General features: G+C 40.0%; 2 protein-coding genes across 3 annotated transcripts in view; one reads left to right on the forward strand and one right to left on the reverse strand.

The window, feature by feature from the left end:
• The first annotated feature begins 1,263 nt into the window (after positions 1 to 1,263).
• ifngr2 (interferon gamma receptor 2) lies at positions 1,264 to 19,314 on the forward strand. Its single transcript, NM_001328224.1, is given in 7 exon segments — positions 1,264 to 1,427; positions 7,928 to 8,054; positions 8,173 to 8,342; positions 10,791 to 10,936; positions 13,681 to 13,822; positions 15,928 to 16,082; positions 19,106 to 19,314. Coding segments are annotated over 7 exon segments (984 nt in total). The 5' UTR covers positions 1,264 to 1,351; the 3' UTR covers positions 19,274 to 19,314.
• tmem50b (transmembrane protein 50B) overlaps positions 16,286 to 19,422 on the reverse strand; it is a 48,088-nt gene continuing 44,951 nt past the window's right edge. For both annotated transcript variants that reach the window (XM_062975064.1, XM_062975063.1), the window contains one exon: positions 16,286 to 17,216. In XM_062975064.1, coding sequence (XP_062831134.1) covers positions 17,165 to 17,216 — 52 coding nt within the window. In that variant the 3' untranslated portion in view covers positions 16,286 to 17,164. The remainder of the gene's footprint in view (positions 17,217 to 19,422) is intronic.

Below are 19,422 nucleotides of genomic sequence, written 5' to 3' on the forward strand. Positions count from 1 at the left end.
ACGACCAAGGCGTTGACTTGCCTTTTATACATTTTCAGACAAAGAACATGCTTCTACATACATCTCGTCATTAGTACGTCACTTCACATGCTTACATACATGGGCATAAATATGCACAATCAGCATTTTCCTATCGTAAGCACTCTTAAAAAGCCTGTAGCAAGTCACAGACACCAAAAAGAGAGATCCATCAAGAGGCCACTCTTGTCCTGTCAAAAGTCTGCTCTCCCTTTAAATGGAATGTATAGATAACTGGCCCCCCTTCTCCCAGCTTGTACATTTACAGAGCCTTTGCACTTCCTTTGTGCCTGGTACAGAGAGAGCATGTTTTTTTCTACATTTCAGTGCTTCTAATGTGCATACAATATACAGTAGAGTCTCACTTATCCAACACTCGCTTATCCAACATTCTGGATTATCCAACACATTTTTGTAGTCAATGTTTTCAATGCATCGTGATATTTTGGTGCTAAATTTGTAAATACAGTAATTACTACATAGCATTACTGTGTATTGAACTACTTTTTCTGTCAAATTTGTTGTATAACATATTTTGGTGCTTAATTTGTATAATGATTACCTAAGTAGATGTTTAATAGTGTTTTCCTTAATCTCTCCTTATTATCCAACATATTTGTTTATCCAACGTTCAGCCAGCCCGTTTACGTTGGATAAGCGAGACTCTACTGTATGTCTAAAAATCTATATTTTTCAGTTCCTCATCATGTCGGCTTAGTGGTCTGGATAACACATCCCTTTCCCCCCAATGCTATGGAACTATGAGAACTGTAGTTTTACAAGGTCTTTAGCTTTCTCTGCCAAAGAGTGCTAGCATCTCATTCAACTACAAATCCCATGGTTTGAGATCACTGAGCCATGGCTGTAAAAGTGGTGCCAAACTGGGTTAAGAGCAGGCACGGGCCAACTTCGGCCTTCCCTCCAGGTGTTTTTGGACTCCAACTCCCACAGTTCCTAACAGCCGGTAGGTGGGAGTTGGAGTCCAAAACACCAGGAGGGAAGGCCGACGTTGGCCCGGGCCTGCTCAAGCGGTTTCTCCTTCTCTTCTTGCAGTTAGGAAAGCCCTGCTGTCCGTGATACTGGGCCGAAACCGGAGCGGGGCTTGGCCTGCGAGCAAAGTCTGACTCATGAGCTGGGCAGGCACGGAAGTCCAAAGGGGGAAATCACGGCGCCTTTCCTGCCCTTCGCGCCCTCTCTCTGCCGGGGAAGGCGGGGCAACGCCGGGAAGAGGCCGGCCTCGACGGGGAACTGCTCAGGCCCACCAGGAAGGCCATGGAGGCCTCGGGGAAGGGTTGCTGCGGAGGCCAGTGAGGAGGGAGGGAGGAAGGAGGCAATGCGGCGCCTCTCCTTGCCGCTGCTGTGCCTCTCCTCCGCCCTCATCGTATGGAGGCCTGGGCCTACCGCTGGAGGTAACTAACTCTTTGCTTTGGGAGAAAGGATTGGCTATACCAGGCATGGTCCAACTTGGGCCTTCCCTTCAGGTGTTTTGGACTGCAACTCCCACCATTCCTCACAGCCGCTAAGCGGCTGAGGGGGAAAAGGAAGGGGCCTGAGGCTGTGAGGAATGGTGGGAGTTGCAGTCCAAAACACCTGAAGGGAAGGCCCAAGTTGGACCATGCCTGCACTGTGGAATGAATGCACTTTGACACCACTTTAATTCCCCGGAGGTTTAGTTTGTTGGGTCAGAGAAGGCCAAATCTTGTAAAACTACAGCTTCCAGTATTGCAAAGCCATTCCAGTGGAGTCAAGCTGCATTCCTTCTCCAACACAGATGCACCCAAAGGCCCTGGGGAGCAGGGTTCAATTCCTCCTCAGCTGGGGAAACCACTTGGGTGACCCTAAGTGAGTCACACTCTCTCAGCCTCAGAGGAAAGTGAAGCAAAATCTCCCTCCGGACAAATCTGCCCTATGAAAATGCCACCCTAGGGTCGCCGTAAACTGGAGATTAATTTTCGTACAATTCCACCATTCTGTTCTTTTGAGAAAAGTCTGGCGAATGTATCTGTACAGTAGAGTCTCGCTTATCCAACCTTCGCTTATCCAACGTTCTGTACTATCCAACGCAGTCTGCCTCCCGCCTGGAACCACAGCTGTTTCTCTAGGCAGCAATTCTTTCTTTATTTGCTGTCAATTTTTTATTAGTCAAATGTTTTTGTAGTCAGTGTTTTCAATACATTGCGATATTTTGGTGCTAAATTCATAAATACCGCAGTTACTACATAACGTTACCGTGTATTGAACTGCTTTTTTGTCGATCTGTTGTAAAACATGATGTTTTGGTGCTTAGTTTGTTAAATCATAACATAATTTGAAGTTTAATAGGCTTTTTAGTTGTTGCTGGATTGATCTATCTGTCCATTCCATAATAGTCCCATTGTTGTTGTCTTGCCATTTTATACCGCACTTTATTGTCCATTCAACTTGAGATTTCCTTTTCTCATTTCGTAACACTCTGCATTTCGCCTGGGATCTACGAATTAGTCTCCTGTTTTTAACACTGTATCCTGCTTGTTGATTTTAATGATTGTTTTTATTGATGTTGATGTTTTTACTGGGATAATTGTTTTATTGCTTTGTTACTGTTATTTGTTTGTTTTATCGGGCCTAGCCCCATGTAAGCCGCCCCGAGTCCCTTCGGGGAGATGGGGCAGGGTATAAAAATTAAGTTATTATTATTATTATTATTATTATTTCCCCAATTCCTCTTTATTATCCAACATTTTTGCTTATCCAACGTTCTGTCGGCCCGTTTATGTTGGATAAGCTGTAATCTACTGTATTTGAATAATAGAATCTTAGAATTGGAAGAGACCTCATGGGCCATCCAGTCCAACCCCCTGCCAAGAAGCAGGAAAATTGCATTCAAAGCACCCCCGACAGATGGCCATCCAGACTCTGTTTAAAAGCCTCCAAAGAAGCTGCTTCAACCACAGAGAGAGTTCCACTGCCAAACAGTTCTCACAGTTAGGAAGTTCTTCCTAATTGTCAGGTGGAATCTCCTTTCCTGTAGTTCATCGGTTTCCAACCTTTTTTTGACCAGGCACCACATTAGTACCAAAAAGGTTACGAATAAGTTTTTGGTCAACTTCAGATTCAGTTTTGTTATTTGAGGTGCTGATTCAGAAAATTGCATTGAATAGACCACATCAGCTCTAGCTTCGGGCACAGAACATATGCCATCCAGTAGTCAACAACTGCTCGCCTACAGAAAACCATATTCAATAATTATTATTATTATTATTATTATTATTATTATTATTATTATTATTATTATTATTTTTCGGATGATGCGTGCAGATCCCAGTAAGGTGGCCTTTTTTGCAGTTGGCAGATCGTAATTTTGTCAATGTCTATTGTTTCCAAATGCCGGCTGAGATCTTTTGGCACGCCACCCAGTGTGCCCATCACCACTGGGACCACCTGTGGTGATGGGCACACTGGGTGGCGTGCCAAAAGATCTCAGCCGGCATTTGGAAACAATAGACATTGACAAAATTACGATCTGCCAACTGCAAAAGGCCACCTTACTGGGATCTGCACGCATCATCCGAAAATACATCACACAGTCCTAGACACTTGGGAAGTGTTCGACTTGTAATTTTGTGAAACGAAATCCAGCATATCTATCTTGTTTGCTGTGTCATACAACGTCGTTGTGTCAATAATAATAATAATAATAATAATAATAATAATAATAACTTTATTTATATACTGCTCTATCTCCCCGAAGTGACTCAGGGCGGTTTCCAACATAGGTAAAGCATTCCATTACCAACACAAAACATACAGCAACAACCATAATAAAACATCAACATAATTACTATTAACACAACATACTCATGTAAAATTAATATTTAATAATGTAGAGCTGATGTGGTCTATCCAATGCAGTGGTCAGCCCTGCGGAAAGGAGCGGAAATAAAATAAATAAATAAAGAGGAAGGAGGTTCGCGGACCGGATTTTCGTTCTCGCGGCCCACTGCAGGGCCAAGGCCCACGGATTGAGAACCACTGCTGTAGTTTGAAGCCATTGTTCCACATCCTAGTCTCTAGGGAAGCAGAAAACAAGTTTTCTCCCTCCTCCCCATGCCTTCCCCTCACATATTTATACATGGCCCTCATCATGTCTCCTCTCAGCCTTCTCTTCTGCAGGCTAAACATGCCCAGCTCTTTGAGTCGCTCCTCATAGGGTTTGTTCTCCAGACCCTTGATCATTTTAGTTTCCCTACTCTGGACACATTCCAGTTTCTCAACATCTCCTTCTATTGCTGTGCCCAGAATTGGACACAATATTCTAGGTGTGGTCTGACCAAGGCAGAATAGAGGGGTAGCATGACTTCCCTGGATCAAGACACTATACTCCTCTATTTATGCAGGCCAAAGTCCCATTGGCTTTTTTAGCTGCCGCATCACATTGCTGGCTCATGTTTAACTTGTTGTCCATGAGGACTCCAAGATCCTTTTCACACGTACTGCTGGCAAGCCAGGCATCCCCCATACTGTACCTTTGCATTTCATTTTTTCTACCTAAGTGGAGTATCTTGCATTTGTTTCTGTTGAACTTCCTTTTGTTAGTTTCGGCCCATCTCTCTAATCTGTTAAGATCGTTTTGAATTCTGCTCCTGTCTTCTGGAGTTTTGCCTACCCCTCCCAATTTGGTGATGTCTGCAAACTTGATCATGCAGATAAGGTCAGGAGATAAAAAGCAGGGTATTAATAAACATGATGATGATGATGATGATGATGATGATGATGATGATGATGATGATGGAGACTTGCCATTGTTTTACTTTTAGACTCCCAGAGTGTGTCCCACCCAATTTTACCCAGTGGCTTGCCATGCTGAACAGGGATATGAACTCTGGTGTAGACTGAGTTCTTACATTGCTAAATGTAGTGTAAAGTTTTAGCTGGTTAAATTATACCCTTGTAATGATAAGGTGAATCTCGAGGGAGGCTTTGGCCCACAACAACAAAAAGAAAAGACATATCTAGGCATACAGGGTGATAGCCTTGAACAGGGTGATAGCCTTGGTCTGAAACTCAACACTGTAATAATTTGATTCAACGGTTTCCCTTTTTAGCCTTTCTTTTGTTATTTAGGGGACTATAACCTATAAATCCCTTACTGTGGGTCCATGAAGGTTGAAATGCCTTGCAGCTGAAAGTGCTGAATTGAATCAGATTTATAAATTCCAGTCGTTCAGAAAATAATAATATTAGTAATAATTGCATCAGATTTGCAAATTCCAATCCATTTGTAAAATAGGAATAAAAATAACAACAATATTAATTTTATCTATTGCGTTGTCGAAGGCTTTCATGGCTGGAATCACTGGGTTGCTGTGAGATTTCCAGGATGTGTAGCCATGTTCCAGAAGCATTCTCTCCTTTCGTTTCACCCACATCTATGGCAGGCATCCTCAGAGGTACAGGAGCCCCTAGTGGCGCAGTGGGTTAAAGCCTTATGACTTGAATGTTGGGTTGCTGACCTGAAGGCTGCCAGGTTCGAATCCAACCCAGGGAGAGTGCGGATGAGCTCCCTCTATCAGCTCCACCTCCATGCGGGGACACGAGAGAAGCCTCCCCCAAGGATAGTAAAAACATTAAAAAAAAACCCAAAACATCTGGGCGTCCCCTGGGCAACGTCCTTGCAGACATCCAATTCTCTCTCACCAGAAGTGACTTGCAGTTTCTCAAGTCGCTCCTGACATGGAAAAAAAAATCCTCAGAGGTTGTGAGGTCTGTTGGAAACTAGGCAAGTGGGATTTATATATCTGTTTCCAACAGAGCTCACAACCTCTGAGGATGCCTTCCATAGATGTGGGTGAAATGTCAGGAGAGAATGCTTCTGGAACATAGCCATTCAGCCCGGAAAACTCACAGGAACCCAATGTTATTTATTATCCACCTCTCCCTATGGCTCAAGACAGGGTGTGATACGGTTAAAACAGACAGACAAATACAGTAATATTAAAATGCATATACAAAAATGCACACAACAAAGACCGACACCAATAAAACGCAGGTTGAAATTCACAGTTTAAAACAGACTGGGTCGGCCCCCCAGAAGAGATAGATCTTCAGTTGTATCTTGAATTCTGACAGCTAATTTTGCTGTTGAATCTCTTCCAGCAGATCATTCCACAATGACAGTGGCTTCATGGAATGCTATATATATGAATACATGTGTCCTCATTCCTGCACATATAAATTACAAAAGGGATCTTGAGTTGCTGTGAGTTTTCCAGGCTTTATGTCCATGTTCTAGAAGCATTCTCTCCTGATGTTTTGCCCACATCTATGGCAGGCATCTTCAGAGGTTATGAGGTCCTCACAACCTCTGAGGATGCCTGCCATAGATGTGGCCAAAATGTCAGAAGAGAATGCTTCTGGAACATGGCCATACAGTCTAAAACTCACAGCAACTTAGTGATTCCAGCCATGAAAGCCTTTGACAACACAAAAGAGTTTTGAACTCAAGGAAACTGACCTTTGGTAACCAGATTTATTGCTTTTCACACATCAACACTACCTGATGACTGTAAACATCTGAAATACTTGTATCAAGTTACTCAGCCCTTTGAGATTTTAGAGCAAGGGTCATAATTTGGACTTTTCTCAATCTTATTACATTCCATCCCACTCACACAATGGTATAAATATGCTGTAACGCCACTTGGTAGTGCTGCTGCATTAAAAGAAGTATTTTTTTTATCCACGAAAGCTTACGTGAAAATAATAACTAGTCTTAAATGTTGCCACATTTCTTTAGTGTTAAGAGTGCTCTCACAAGCCTTCCCTTGCTAAACCCTAAGATTGTTTTAATATACAATTTGAACTGCTTTGGGCCCCAAAGGGGAACAAGTGAGTTATAAATAAAATAGAATAAAATGTTCTAGAACAGTGGTTCTCAACCTGTGGGTCTCCAGATGTTTTGGCCTTTAACTCCCAGAAATCCTATCAGCTGGTAAACTGGCTGGGATTTCAGGGAGTTGTAGACCAAAACACCTGGGGACCCACAGGTTGAGAACCACTGTTCTAGACATATTGTATCCACACAATCATCAAAGGAAAGCTCACAACTGCCAGTTTTAATTATTCTGCTCTGTTGTGGACTTTGGTGTTACAGATTGAGTATTCCTTATCTGAAATGTTTGAACCAAGAAATGTTTTGGTTTACAGATTTCATTTTTATTTTGGAATACCTGTGTTTGAATTAGGTACATAATGATATAGTTTGGACATAGACAAGTCTATACATCAGTGATTCCCAAAGTGAGCACTACTGCCCCCTGGTGGGCGCTGCAGCGATCCAGGGGGGCGGCGATGGCCTCAGGTGCATTTCATCATCATCATAATTTAATTACTTACTAATTGCCCTGCATCCAAGATGCTCTAGGTGATTTACAAGCTAAATTGTAAAGGATAAAAATACATACATACAAATATTGATAAAATTAACATAGATCAAAAGCTCTAGTAAAAAGCCAGGTCTTAGGTGCTAGGGTATTGCATTTGCCATATGCATATCTATCTATCTATCTATCTATCTATCTATCTATCTATCTATCTATCTATCTTTCTGTTTAATTGCCATTTAAAAATTTAAAAAATAATTTCCAGGGGGTGCTAAGTAATATTTTTTCTGGAAAGGGGGCAGTAGGCCAAATAAGTTTGGGAACCACTGCCATACATAAAAGTTACTTGTGTTGCATAGACATCTACCTACACTCGGCCAGAAAATACTTTTAATAATGTTGTACATGAAATGAAGGTTGCATGTACTGAACCATCAGAAAGCAAAGTTGTCACTATCTCAGCCAGAATGTGAACTATTTTAGATTTTGGGGAAATTATTTAATTTTTTTTACTTGTATGAAGTGCATTCTTTCTCTCATTCTTTTAGAGTCTTCTGTGTTCTTACCTGCACCACAGAACATAACAATTGAATCACGTAATTTTGTGAATGTGTTGAGATGGTCTCCAGTTAAGGGAGTCAATGGAACAGTATCCTACCACGTAGAACAGCGCGTGTAAGTAAATAGTTCTTATATACCAAAATAAGTACTTGCATTCTTTGTTAAACATTCACATCAAAGATGCAACAACGAGAAATTCCATTAATTGTTTATCTTTGTATTTGCTTTGCAGAGTGTCAAGCGAACATTGGGAAGAAGTGAACTGCACAAATATTTCAAAGCCTGAATGTAATTTTGATCATGGCATGGAGGTTTCCCGCAACCTTTTACGTGTTAGGGCCGAACAAGGAGGATTGAAATCTAATTGGAGTCAAGTAGGTCCTTTTCAAGCAAAAACAGACAGTACGTATATTTTATTACATTTTTGCCTTACTATCGCTGGGAAAATATGATTAATCTGCAGACGAGAAATGAAATGTAAGGGTTGTTGTGTGTTTTCCAGGCTGCTAGGAAGTGTTCCAAAAGTATTCTCTCCTGACGTTTTGCCCACATCTATGGCAAGCCTCAGAGCTTGTGAGGTACGTACCTCAGAACCTCTGAGGATGCTTGCCATAGATGTGGGCAAAACGTCAGGAGAGAATACTTCTGGAACATGGCCATAAAGCCCGGAAAACACACAACAACCTTGTGATTCCGGCCATGAAAGCCTTCAACAACACAATGAAATGTAAGTCAGCAAAAAACTCAGTATTATGAACAGTCTTGTAGCACTGTCAACACTAAGGAATTTATTATGGCATATGCTTTTATTAAACAGAGTCTGTGTCTTGCTGATGTAATTCATGACTACTTAAGTATAATAAATGGTTTAGCTTTTGAGATGATAAGATTATATTTTTGAAGCCATAGACTAGTATAGCTGTTCCTATGCAGTGAAAAGTGTTGATTTAGATTTTAGAAGTATTCTGGTGTTGTAATGGCATGTGATGCACTGCTATTATTATTTGCTGTCAAGTTGGCTTCTATCTGTGATGACTGTGAATAAAAGATGTCCAAGAGCCGCAATTGTGAAAGCCCTGCTCTGGTTTGGTCTTGTAAACTTGGGGCTGTGGCTTCCCTGATTGAGTCAGTCCATCTCTTACGTGATCTTCCTTTTTTAATTTTTACCAGCTTCTTTTTTTTCTCAGCATTCCCTTGAGCCATGTCTCGCAGTGTGTCCAAAGTTTGAAAACTTCAGTCTAGTTTCTTAGGAAGACTTGATTTGCTCTAGGACTCGTTTATTTGTCTCTTTGGTGTTCCATGGGACACACAGAACTCTCTTCTAGCAAAGATGAGTTTATTTCCATCACTTTCCCGCTTTCACGGTCTTGCATACTAATATCAGATGACATCACATAGAGGCTTATGTAGAGGAAATAGCAAATAAAACTTCCTCATTTGCTATCATAAAATGCCCCAGTACAGCTTTAGCTTATTGAGAAATTTGAAAAATTCCTTTCTTGCACTTTGCAGTATCTAAATTTTACTTTGTAGTGACCAACTGTAGAGAGAATGGGCTGCATTGTCCCATTTTGACTTCTTTGGTAGGAGGGATTGAAGTTTTGAGAAGTTGGGTAAACTGCTGCATTTGACTGATTTTTAAGTGAAAAATCGCCTGTTTTAAAAATAAAAGTCAAGGGAATCTGATGGTGAAAGCTTCAGGGGCCACATGCTACCCATGTACTGAACTTTACCCATCCCTGAGCTACCTAAAGGATAATATGTGTTTATGTGGATGATTGGGTTTTTGTGCATTTCCGGGCTGTATGGCCATGTTCCAGAAGCATTCTCTCCTGATGTTTCACCCACATCTGTGGCAGGCATCCTCAGAGGTTGTCTGCCACAGAGGTATACCTTACAACCTCAGAGGATGCTCGCCACAGATGTGGGCGAAACGTCAGGAGAGAATGCTTCTGGAACATGGCCATATAGTCTGGAAAATGCACAACAACTCAGTGATTCCAGCTATGAAAGTCTTCAACAACACATATGTGGATGATGTTTATGTTTTCTAGTCTACTTCATTGATGTTTATGAATGTCCCCTTCTTTGTTGTAGGTCAGTGGTTTGCAATCTGTGGTTCCCAGATGTTTTTAGCAATCAACTCCCAGAAATCCCAGCCAGTTTACTAGCTGTTAGGATTTCTGGGAGTTGAAGGCCAAAAACATCTGGGGACCCCAAGTTGAGAACCACTGTTGTAGATAAACATCCTTCTTTAGTTTGCTTGCTGATCATCAGAAGCCAACAAGATTTACCAATAGATTATTGCCACAAGGATTTATTCTCCTTACTTAAGTGACAGATACAGGAAATCCTACAAGTTTTCATCCCTGTGTGAAGAATGCAAATCTGCTGCTTCCGTCAAATGAAACAATGTAGCCTGGAGTGGATAGGAAACCTTTGGGGGGGGGGGGGGATTGCATTTGATTAAAACTACAGTAGAGTCTTACTTATCCAAAACTCGCTTATCCAACGTTCTGGATTATCCAACACGTTTTTGTAGTCAATGTTTTCAATACATTGTGATATTTTGGTGCTAAATTCGTAAATACAGTAATTACTACATAGCATTACTGCGTATTGAACTACTTTTTCTGTCAAATTTGTTGTATAACATGATGTTTTGGTGCTTAATTTGTAAAATCATAACCTAATTTGATGTTTAATAGGCTTTTCCTTAATTCCTCCTTATTATCCAACATATTCACTTATCCAACATTCTGCCGGCCCGTTTATGTTGGATAAGTGAAACTCTACTGTAATAGTAAATTGCATTTTACCATTTTTTGCCTTTGTCATCATCTGTTTCAGCCATTTTGGGACCTCCATGGGAAATAAATGTAACCTCAGAGGCAAACACACTTACTCTAAGCTTTCGGTCTCCTCTTGAGCATACAAAATATGACTCAGATTTGGTATACATAATACACCAATGGGACGAATCATTGAGCGGAAATGTAAGTACTCACCCTTCCTGGACAAACTGGTTATGAAATATTTTTGGTTCATGATATAGACATACAGAAATTCTTTAAAACAGGTGATAAAGTGTATTGGATTATTTGGAGTTCTGCACTCTCCCCACATCCTGAAAGTCAAACCAACTATCTTTCAGAAAAATACAAGTGACTGGAATTCACTTCTGGTTTTCCTTTTTCCTTATTTTGAGGTTTGTTCCAACTTAAAGAGGTGTAATGTACATTGAAGGGGGCATAACACATCTGTAGGGGGTTTCATGTAGCCTGTGGGCCACACTTTCTGACTTTAAATGTTCCAAGTGTGCTTAATAGCTAGAAAAATTAGACTCACTTTGGCAGTATCAGAAAGAATTTCTAAAAATAATAGCTAGCATCTTACTTGTAATTTTATATAATGTAAAGGTTTTCCCGACATTAAGTCTAGTTGTGTCCAACTCTGGTGGTTGGTGCTCATCTCCGTTTTTAAGCCGAAGAGTCGGTATTGTCCATAAGACACCTGCTAGGTCATGTGGCCAGCAAGACTGCATGGAGTGCGGTTACCTTCCCACCAGAGTGGAACCTATTGTTCTACTCACATTTGCATGTTTTCGAACTGCTAGGTTGGCAAAAGCTGGGGCTAACAGCGGGAGCTCACTCCGCTCCCCGGATTCAAACTTTCGGTCAGTGAGTTCAGCAGCTCAGCAATTTAATTCGCTGCACCATCAGGGGCTCCATAATGTAGTTTACTAAATCCAAATTACATCTGTGTAACTCGCATCCTCTACCTTTCTTGTGCAACTTAAAAAAACAACAACAGTCTTTTTTTCATATGTCCACTTCAACACAGCCATGTAATAGCCAGTGGAGAGCAATGGACATCTGAGCAGCATCTGCTATACCCCTATAGCCAGGTGCACAATGATAACATCATCCTCTAGGACAGCGTTTCTCAACCTGGATGTCGGGATTCTTGGGGCATCGTGAGGAGGCTTCAGAGGGGTTGCCGAAGACGATCAGAAAACACATATTTCTAATGGTCTTAGGTGACCCCTTGGCAGAGAAAACTGAAGATCTCTCTGCCTGTCTTTTGGCCCAATTCTATTGTTAGTGGGATTCAGGGGGGTCTTTGATTTTCGGTGAGCTGTAAATCTCAACAACTACAACTCCCAAATGTCAAAGTCTTTTTTCCCAAACTCCACCAGTGTTCACATTTCAGCATATTGAGTATTCGTGTCATTTGGTCCAGATCCAATAACTCGCAAGGTCAATGCCCACCAAACCATTCCAGTATTTTCTGTTGGTCATGGGAGTTCTGTGTGTTAAGTTTGGTTCAATTCCATTATTGGTGGAGTTCAGAATGCTCTTTGATTGTAGGTGAACTATAAATCCCAGCACCTACAACTCCCAAATGGCAAAATCAATCCCTTCCAACCCCACCAGTATTCAAATTTGGGCTTATTGAGTATTTGTGCCAAATTTGGTCCAGTGAATGAAAATACATCCTGCATATCAGATATTTACATTACGATCCATAACAGTAGCAAAATGACAGTTATGTAGTAGCAACGAAAATAATTTTATGGCTAGGGGTCACCAGACCATGAGGAACTGTATTAAGGGGCTGCAGCATTAGAAAGGTTGAGAACCACTGCTCTAGGAGTTATGGAAAATCTCTAGAAAGTCCTAGAAGATATCTTTGTCGACACACATTTGGCTATAAGGATATAAGAAGATATTTCCTAGATTCTGCCTTCAAGGTTGTATGTGTGGCTATAAGGGTGGAGTCAGATGCTTCTCAAATGTTCTCCCATCTGCTTTTTTGTGCTTCTTGGAATGGGCCAGAAGCACAAAAAAGTGGATTTATAGAAAGAGAAAGACATGACATATTTGCACCTGCAGAATTCGTACACTACATTTGTTTGAGATAGGATTTCAACTGATATTTTCTATAAATCATTGTTGACTTGGAAATCCTCAAGCATACATTTGTGTTTGCTTTATATCTATTGGATGGTTGATTTCTGTAGCTCTTTGGGCGTATTTATTTAACCTGTGTAGTGTTTGTATCATATTAAAGCTAGACAACTCTGGTGAGTAGGGCTGATTTTGTAGTCACAAATCATCAGTATACTGGTGGCAAAATATCAAAACAATGAAAGAGACACAAATTGGAAGTGAATAGGAATCGACTTACAGATCTGAAAAGTGTGTATTTTTTTCAGTGTTAAATGGGAGTGGGGACAGGGGGCGCTGCAGTTGGTTTAAAAAATGAAATATCCATCCTGGAAGCTTCTTTGAATTTTTTATTGAAAGAAAAGGGCATTAGTGCAGTTGAGCCTGGTGAAATAGCTGTGGACACTGCACTTTGCTGAGAGCCAGAGTGAGGCAAAGGCAATGGCAATCTTCTCTGAAAAAATCTTGCCAAGAAAACCCTACAAGAGGTTCACCTTGTGGTCAGCCTAAGTTGGAAATGGATTGAAGGCACATAACGTTTTATATATTAATAGTAGTCTCAGTAGTCTCAGCTCTCCAAGTGCAGGCATAAGAAATCCCATGGACAGCCCTGCTGAATTCTGTGGGAATTGAGCAAAAATATTCTGGATGAAAAGACTAAAAGAACTGCAGCATAATCTCTTGGTGTAATTAGAACTATCAAATTCATATGAAATATATGTTAAGTCCATTCTGCTTTAACTATTGTCATACAAGTGTGGTTGAATTTTCCCTTCTTCTGCCCTGCACAGATATCAAGTGAGACCAAAAATACAGCAAAGAAATTCAAAAATCTAAAGGAAGCGACACAATATTGCTTTCAAGTACAAGCAATGTTTGAAAATATTAAAGGAGAAATAAGTGGCCCTCACTGTAACAAAACAACCACCACTGGTATGTATTTTCTTCATAAATAATGATATTGTAATTTCTATGTTATGAAGGCTGCACATTTAAGGGAGCATTTACACTGATGTGATTTCTGATGTTACATTTATGCCTCTTAATTACTCAATCCATGTTAAGGAAACATTTTCAGACACTAAGTATTGAGCTTGTTCAGTTTGTATTAAAAAGAAAATAGTAACTAGTTGCTCTAGATATATAACGTTCTCTGTTTTCCAACTGGGACCCTATTTTGACAATAAAACATTGGGTATGTTTTCATAAATTTTAGATTGGCTTTTGCAGAATTTGTTTAGTTGTGAATTGGTGTAAAATACGTAGACAATGGCAAGAGGTAGAATAGGATTGGAAAAGAGATGAAGAAAATATGCTCAAAGAAAATGTTGAAATAGTTAAACTTTTAAGGGCCAGAAATCCTTTTAAACTACAGATATAAAGCTGCAAGACCCACATGTTACACATAAATAAAATGGTAGTGGTAATTAACAAACTATTGATGCTCTTCCACTGTAAAATATATATAATTTTGTTGTTTCAGATAACTTCTACTTAATACCCTGTTCCTTGGCCTCTGTCCCATCTGCACTGACCATTTAATGCAGTTCAAAGCTAGTTTCAAGCTGCAGTGGTCAGACAACAAACTCCCACAGAGGCCAGCGAAATGAAGCTCTTAATCAGTGCACTATAGTTTGTATAACCACCATCCAGACCTCTAACTGGTTCCAGGGTTTTCTATGTACTCATATGCACAGTGAAATCATTTTCTTCACTACTAGTTTGAAACTGGATTAAGTGGTCAGTGTAGATGCAGCCCGAGTCTCTGGATTTGGGATGATTAATCCCGAATGCCGTAGTTCTGAACGATTGTACGGATGTAGATTCTGGTGATTTGTATAAGAAGGAGAGGTTGCTTGGATACAAGGGGTCAGTGGCAGTCTTGTATTCCATGGTGTATGATTTATTCCTTATCCTAACATAGAGGTAAATAGACAGAGTGTGGCCTTATGGATGTTGTTGGAGTGCATCTTCCATGAGCACAATTCAAAGTGCTGATTATAACCTTTAAAGCCGTAGACGGTTCAGGTCCAGGCTATTGTACGAACCCGCCCAGGCCCTTAGATCTTCTTGAGAGGCCCTTCTCTCGGTCTCACCTCCATCTCAAGCTCAGTTGGTGGGAACAAGAAAGTGGGCCTTGCTTCTTGGTAGCTGCCCCTCGACTCTGGAACTCCCTGTCCAGGGAAGCCAGAATGGCCTCCTCCCTGCTGTGGCAGGTTAAAACCTTCTTATTCAGACAGTCATTTAAAGAAGTTTTTAAAGATCTAGTCGGGTGCTGTGATTTTTAGCTTTGAATATGTTTTAATGGATTTTAATTGAATTTTTAATACATACATAATAAATTATAATAATAAATTATGTTTAATTCTGTTTTAATGTTTGCATATTTCTGTATTTTAAATGTTGTGGTCATACTTTTAATTGTAAGCCGCTTTGAGTCTCATTCGAGAGAGATAAAGTGTGGCGGTAATAATAATATTATTATTAATTGAGGGTAAGAAATGCTGGGAGATGGTGACCAGCAGTAACTTTGCTTGGCCCTCTACTCACTTAAAGAAACAGTAATGATGTTTCTTTGCCATCAGGCATTTGTGGAATGACGAAGGGCACCCTTCTGGGGAGGTTGTGAGTGGGAGTTGGGGAGAATATTTAGTTTTAAATGTAATTTTAATTGCATGAGTATTTTTATTGTGTCTTGTATTTGTCATGATGATGCAAATAGGGGACACCCGGATGTTTGATATTTTACCATCCTGTGCGAATTTTCTATCCTGTCCCCACATGGGAAACTGGAGCCAACAGAGGGGAGCTCACCCCACACTCCCCAGATTCAAACTGTGACCTATTGGTCAGCAGTCCTGCTGGCACAAGGGTTTAACCCATTACGCCACTGGGGGCTCCCAGTATGAAGGCCAGTGAAACCATGTATATTGCCTCCACTGTTTTAGGGCCCTCACTGTATTTTAGTAAATTTCAACTAATTGTGTCAATAATATCAGGTTACTAATAGTTGGCAACATCTCTTTTTTCTTTTTCAGAAAGAACAAGAAACATTTATATTGCAGCGATATTTGGAGTTCTAATGTTTACCATTTTGGCAACATTTTTGTGTTTGTGTGTTATTCGGAAATATAAAAGTACAATTAAATATTTTTGGCAGCCTCGTCTAAGAATACCCTCCCACTATGAAGAGGTGTGTATAGTGGTCATTTCTGAGTATTTAAAATAAGTGCAATGAGATAATACAATAGAGTCTCACTTATCCAAGCTGAACAGGCCGGCAGAACCTTGGATAAATGAATATCTTGGATAATAAGGAGGGATTAAGAAAAAAGCCTATTAAATATCAAATTAGGTTATTATTTTACAAATTAAGCACCAAAACATCATGCTATACAACAAATTTGACAGAAAAAGTAGTTCAATGCACAGTAATGTTATGTTGTAATTACTGTATTTACGAATTTAGCACCAAAATATCACAATTTATTGAAAACACTGAGCACCAAAATATCACAATATATTGAAAACATTGACTACAAAAATGCATTGGATAATCCGGAACCTTGGATAAGCGAGTCTTGGATAAGTGAGACTCTAGTGTACTTAGTATTGTATAGACTAAGGCTTTGAACTAAGGTTTGGATTGATACAGCTGTTATGTGGCATGGTAATACATTTCTTTTTCTAAAGATTCTAGGCACAGCTGGAGTTGGAAGGCTATGTGCTTTGCCTACATTCGGACACTTTTTCCATTTTTCTTTCTTTATTTATTTATTTATTACATCACTTCTACCCCGCCCTTCTCACCCATCAGGGGACTCAGGGCGGCTTACAATATAAACATACACATTAAAAACAGTTGTCATCAAATTTAAAAATCCATCAAGATTAAAAATTACAATAAAATTAAGAATATCCATTAAAATATACATAATTATACATTTAAGGCGCTTTCCATGTTCATGTGGGGTCTGTCAGTAGGTCATATGTTCTTATCTCATTTTTGCTGTTACTCATGCTCAAATGCCTGGTCCCATAACCATGTTTTTGTCCTCTTTCGGAAAGACAGGAGGGAGGGAGCCTGCCTGACTTCAATGGGGAGGGCGTTCCATAGGCGGGGAGCCACCACTGAAAAGGCCCTGTCTCTCGTCCCCGCCAGCCGCACCTGTGAGGCTGACGGGACCGCAAGCAGGGCCTCATCTGACGATCTTAAGCTTCGAGGTGGGTCGTAGCGGGAGCTCATTGCATGTTACATTTGGACGAAGCAGACTTCTACTGCTTCCCTATACGACTCCATACAGCTTTTGCTCTTGAAGCAATCTCCCTAGAAAGGAAAAAATGGCTAGTTAGAAGCATATACATTGGACCAAGGTTTCAGTGCTTGGATTAAGCAAGAATTCCAACTTTCATTGTAGTCCATGTCTGTGATGATATAGCTGCTCACTGCACTCAGATCCTACTAGGGAACCTGCACTCCAGAAGGGAGGGGATGGGCATGTAATCCATATTTGCTTTATTCTTAGTCAGCTCAGACTAAGTCAGCTTTATTCTTAGTCAGCTGTTTCACATACGCCTATATTTGAGAGCAAGCACTGCCATGTATTGTTTTTCTTCATAATTCAGATAATTTCCTGGTACAAAAGAACTATTGAAAGAGCCCAGGGGGAAGGGTGCTTCCTCACTCCCCTTTTATTATGAAATCATCATTACACATTTGTGTATTTTTTTTTCATGCCACCTTGTGAATATGAGTGTGCTCATACTCTGGTTTGATTTTATTCTATTTCCAGCTCATCATAAACTCATATAAAAATTACCATTCAGTTGTTCCGTTATTTATTTATTATTTTATTTCCATCATTTCTATCCCGCCCTTCTCACCTGAAGGGACTCAGGGCGGCTCACAATCTGGCAAGATTTGATGCCAATATACAATAGGAAAAAAAACATAAGCAATTAAAACAGTAAACAGTTTAGCAAAATTTTTAATCATAGCATATTTTAATCATAGCAAAAATACAATGCATAGATTTAAAACAATACAATATAAAATACTTGAACCATTCGTCCGCAAAACGTTAATCAGTCAGTCTCTTTTTCTTAATTTCTTTCAGCTTGAACAAAACTCACTTTGTTTCCCTCACATGCCAGGTGAACTGAGAAAACAGCCAAAAATAAATGGAAATGACAAATGCATTTCTAGAGATTGATACAGAACATTGGCTGGATTCTTGTTGTAAATTTACAAGTGCATAGCAATCTAACACAGTTAGTCCTGTCACAATCTCTACTTACTGAGAAGCAGCCACTGCAATTGATGGGAGTCTGTTCCTGTTCATCAGGAAGCAGGTCCTCATGACCTCATCCTGTCCTATACTCATATAGATTATCTTTAGTGTGATAGGCAGATGCAGGACCCATCACAATCCCCCTTCATGCTGGAGATTGCTGATATGAGGTTTAGGTAGGACCGGCAGCTTTCTGATGGATAGGGAAACAGTCTCCCCTTCACTGCAGTGGCTTCTTGCTATGAAAACATAGTGCTCATTTGACAAATTATGGTAAAGATTACGTAGGTGAAGTCAAACAAGCAGGGAACAATGGTAAAATCAGACCAATATACAGTAGAGTCTCACTTATCCAAGCTAAGCGGGCTGGCAGAAGCTTGGATAAGTGAATATCTTGGATAATAAGGAGGGATTAAGGAAAAGCCTATTAAACATCAAATTAGGTTATAATTTTACAAATTAAGCACCAAAACATGTTGTACAACAAATTTGACAGAAAAAGTCGTTCAATACGCAGTAATGTTATGTTGTAATTACTGTATTTACGAATTTAGCACCAAAATATCATGATATATTGAAAATATTGACTACAAAAATGGCTTGGATAATCCAGAAACTTGGATAAGCGAGACTTGGATAAGTGAGACTCTACTGTACTTAATTGCCCTATATATAGCACAATCTGGCATGTCTGAGAAACAGAATCCAAACTGTCTGCTTAATGGCTTAGATTACTAGAAGTGTAGTTTTATCTATACCCAAGTGAGTGCTTTTTACTTCCCCTTCTGTTGCAAACAGTTGCCCTTCTTATCACTGTGGGGAGAAAATGTCAGGTGATGCACTTGATCATGGTTATAGTGGATTATAGTATAGGATTTGGTCTGCATATTTCATTTAATTAATAATTAAATGTTTCTTTTTTCAGGACTTACAAAATGCTCAAGTGGTTGCAGAGTACACATTTTGGAACTGTGCAGAAGAACACTGGGACATTGTATCAGTTATCTCTAATACAAGTCAAAACCAAACTTTGAGAGACAGCTTTGCTAGTGGAAACCAAGTAGATGTGTCAAATTTGAATGAACATCGATAGCAGTATGTAAAGCATCTTCATCTCACATTGGTCGTTGACTCTTAATGTCCACTTGTGAAAATCCACTACAGAGAACTTGTTTCAAAGAGCCTTTTTTTTTCCTTTAAAGACAGCCAGCCTCAAAGAACAGACATCCTCCATGTGTTGGA

Source organism: Anolis carolinensis, chromosome 3, assembly GCF_035594765.1.
Source record: "Anolis carolinensis isolate JA03-04 chromosome 3, rAnoCar3.1.pri, whole genome shotgun sequence".
Taxonomy (NCBI): Eukaryota; Metazoa; Chordata; class Lepidosauria; order Squamata; family Dactyloidae; genus Anolis; species Anolis carolinensis.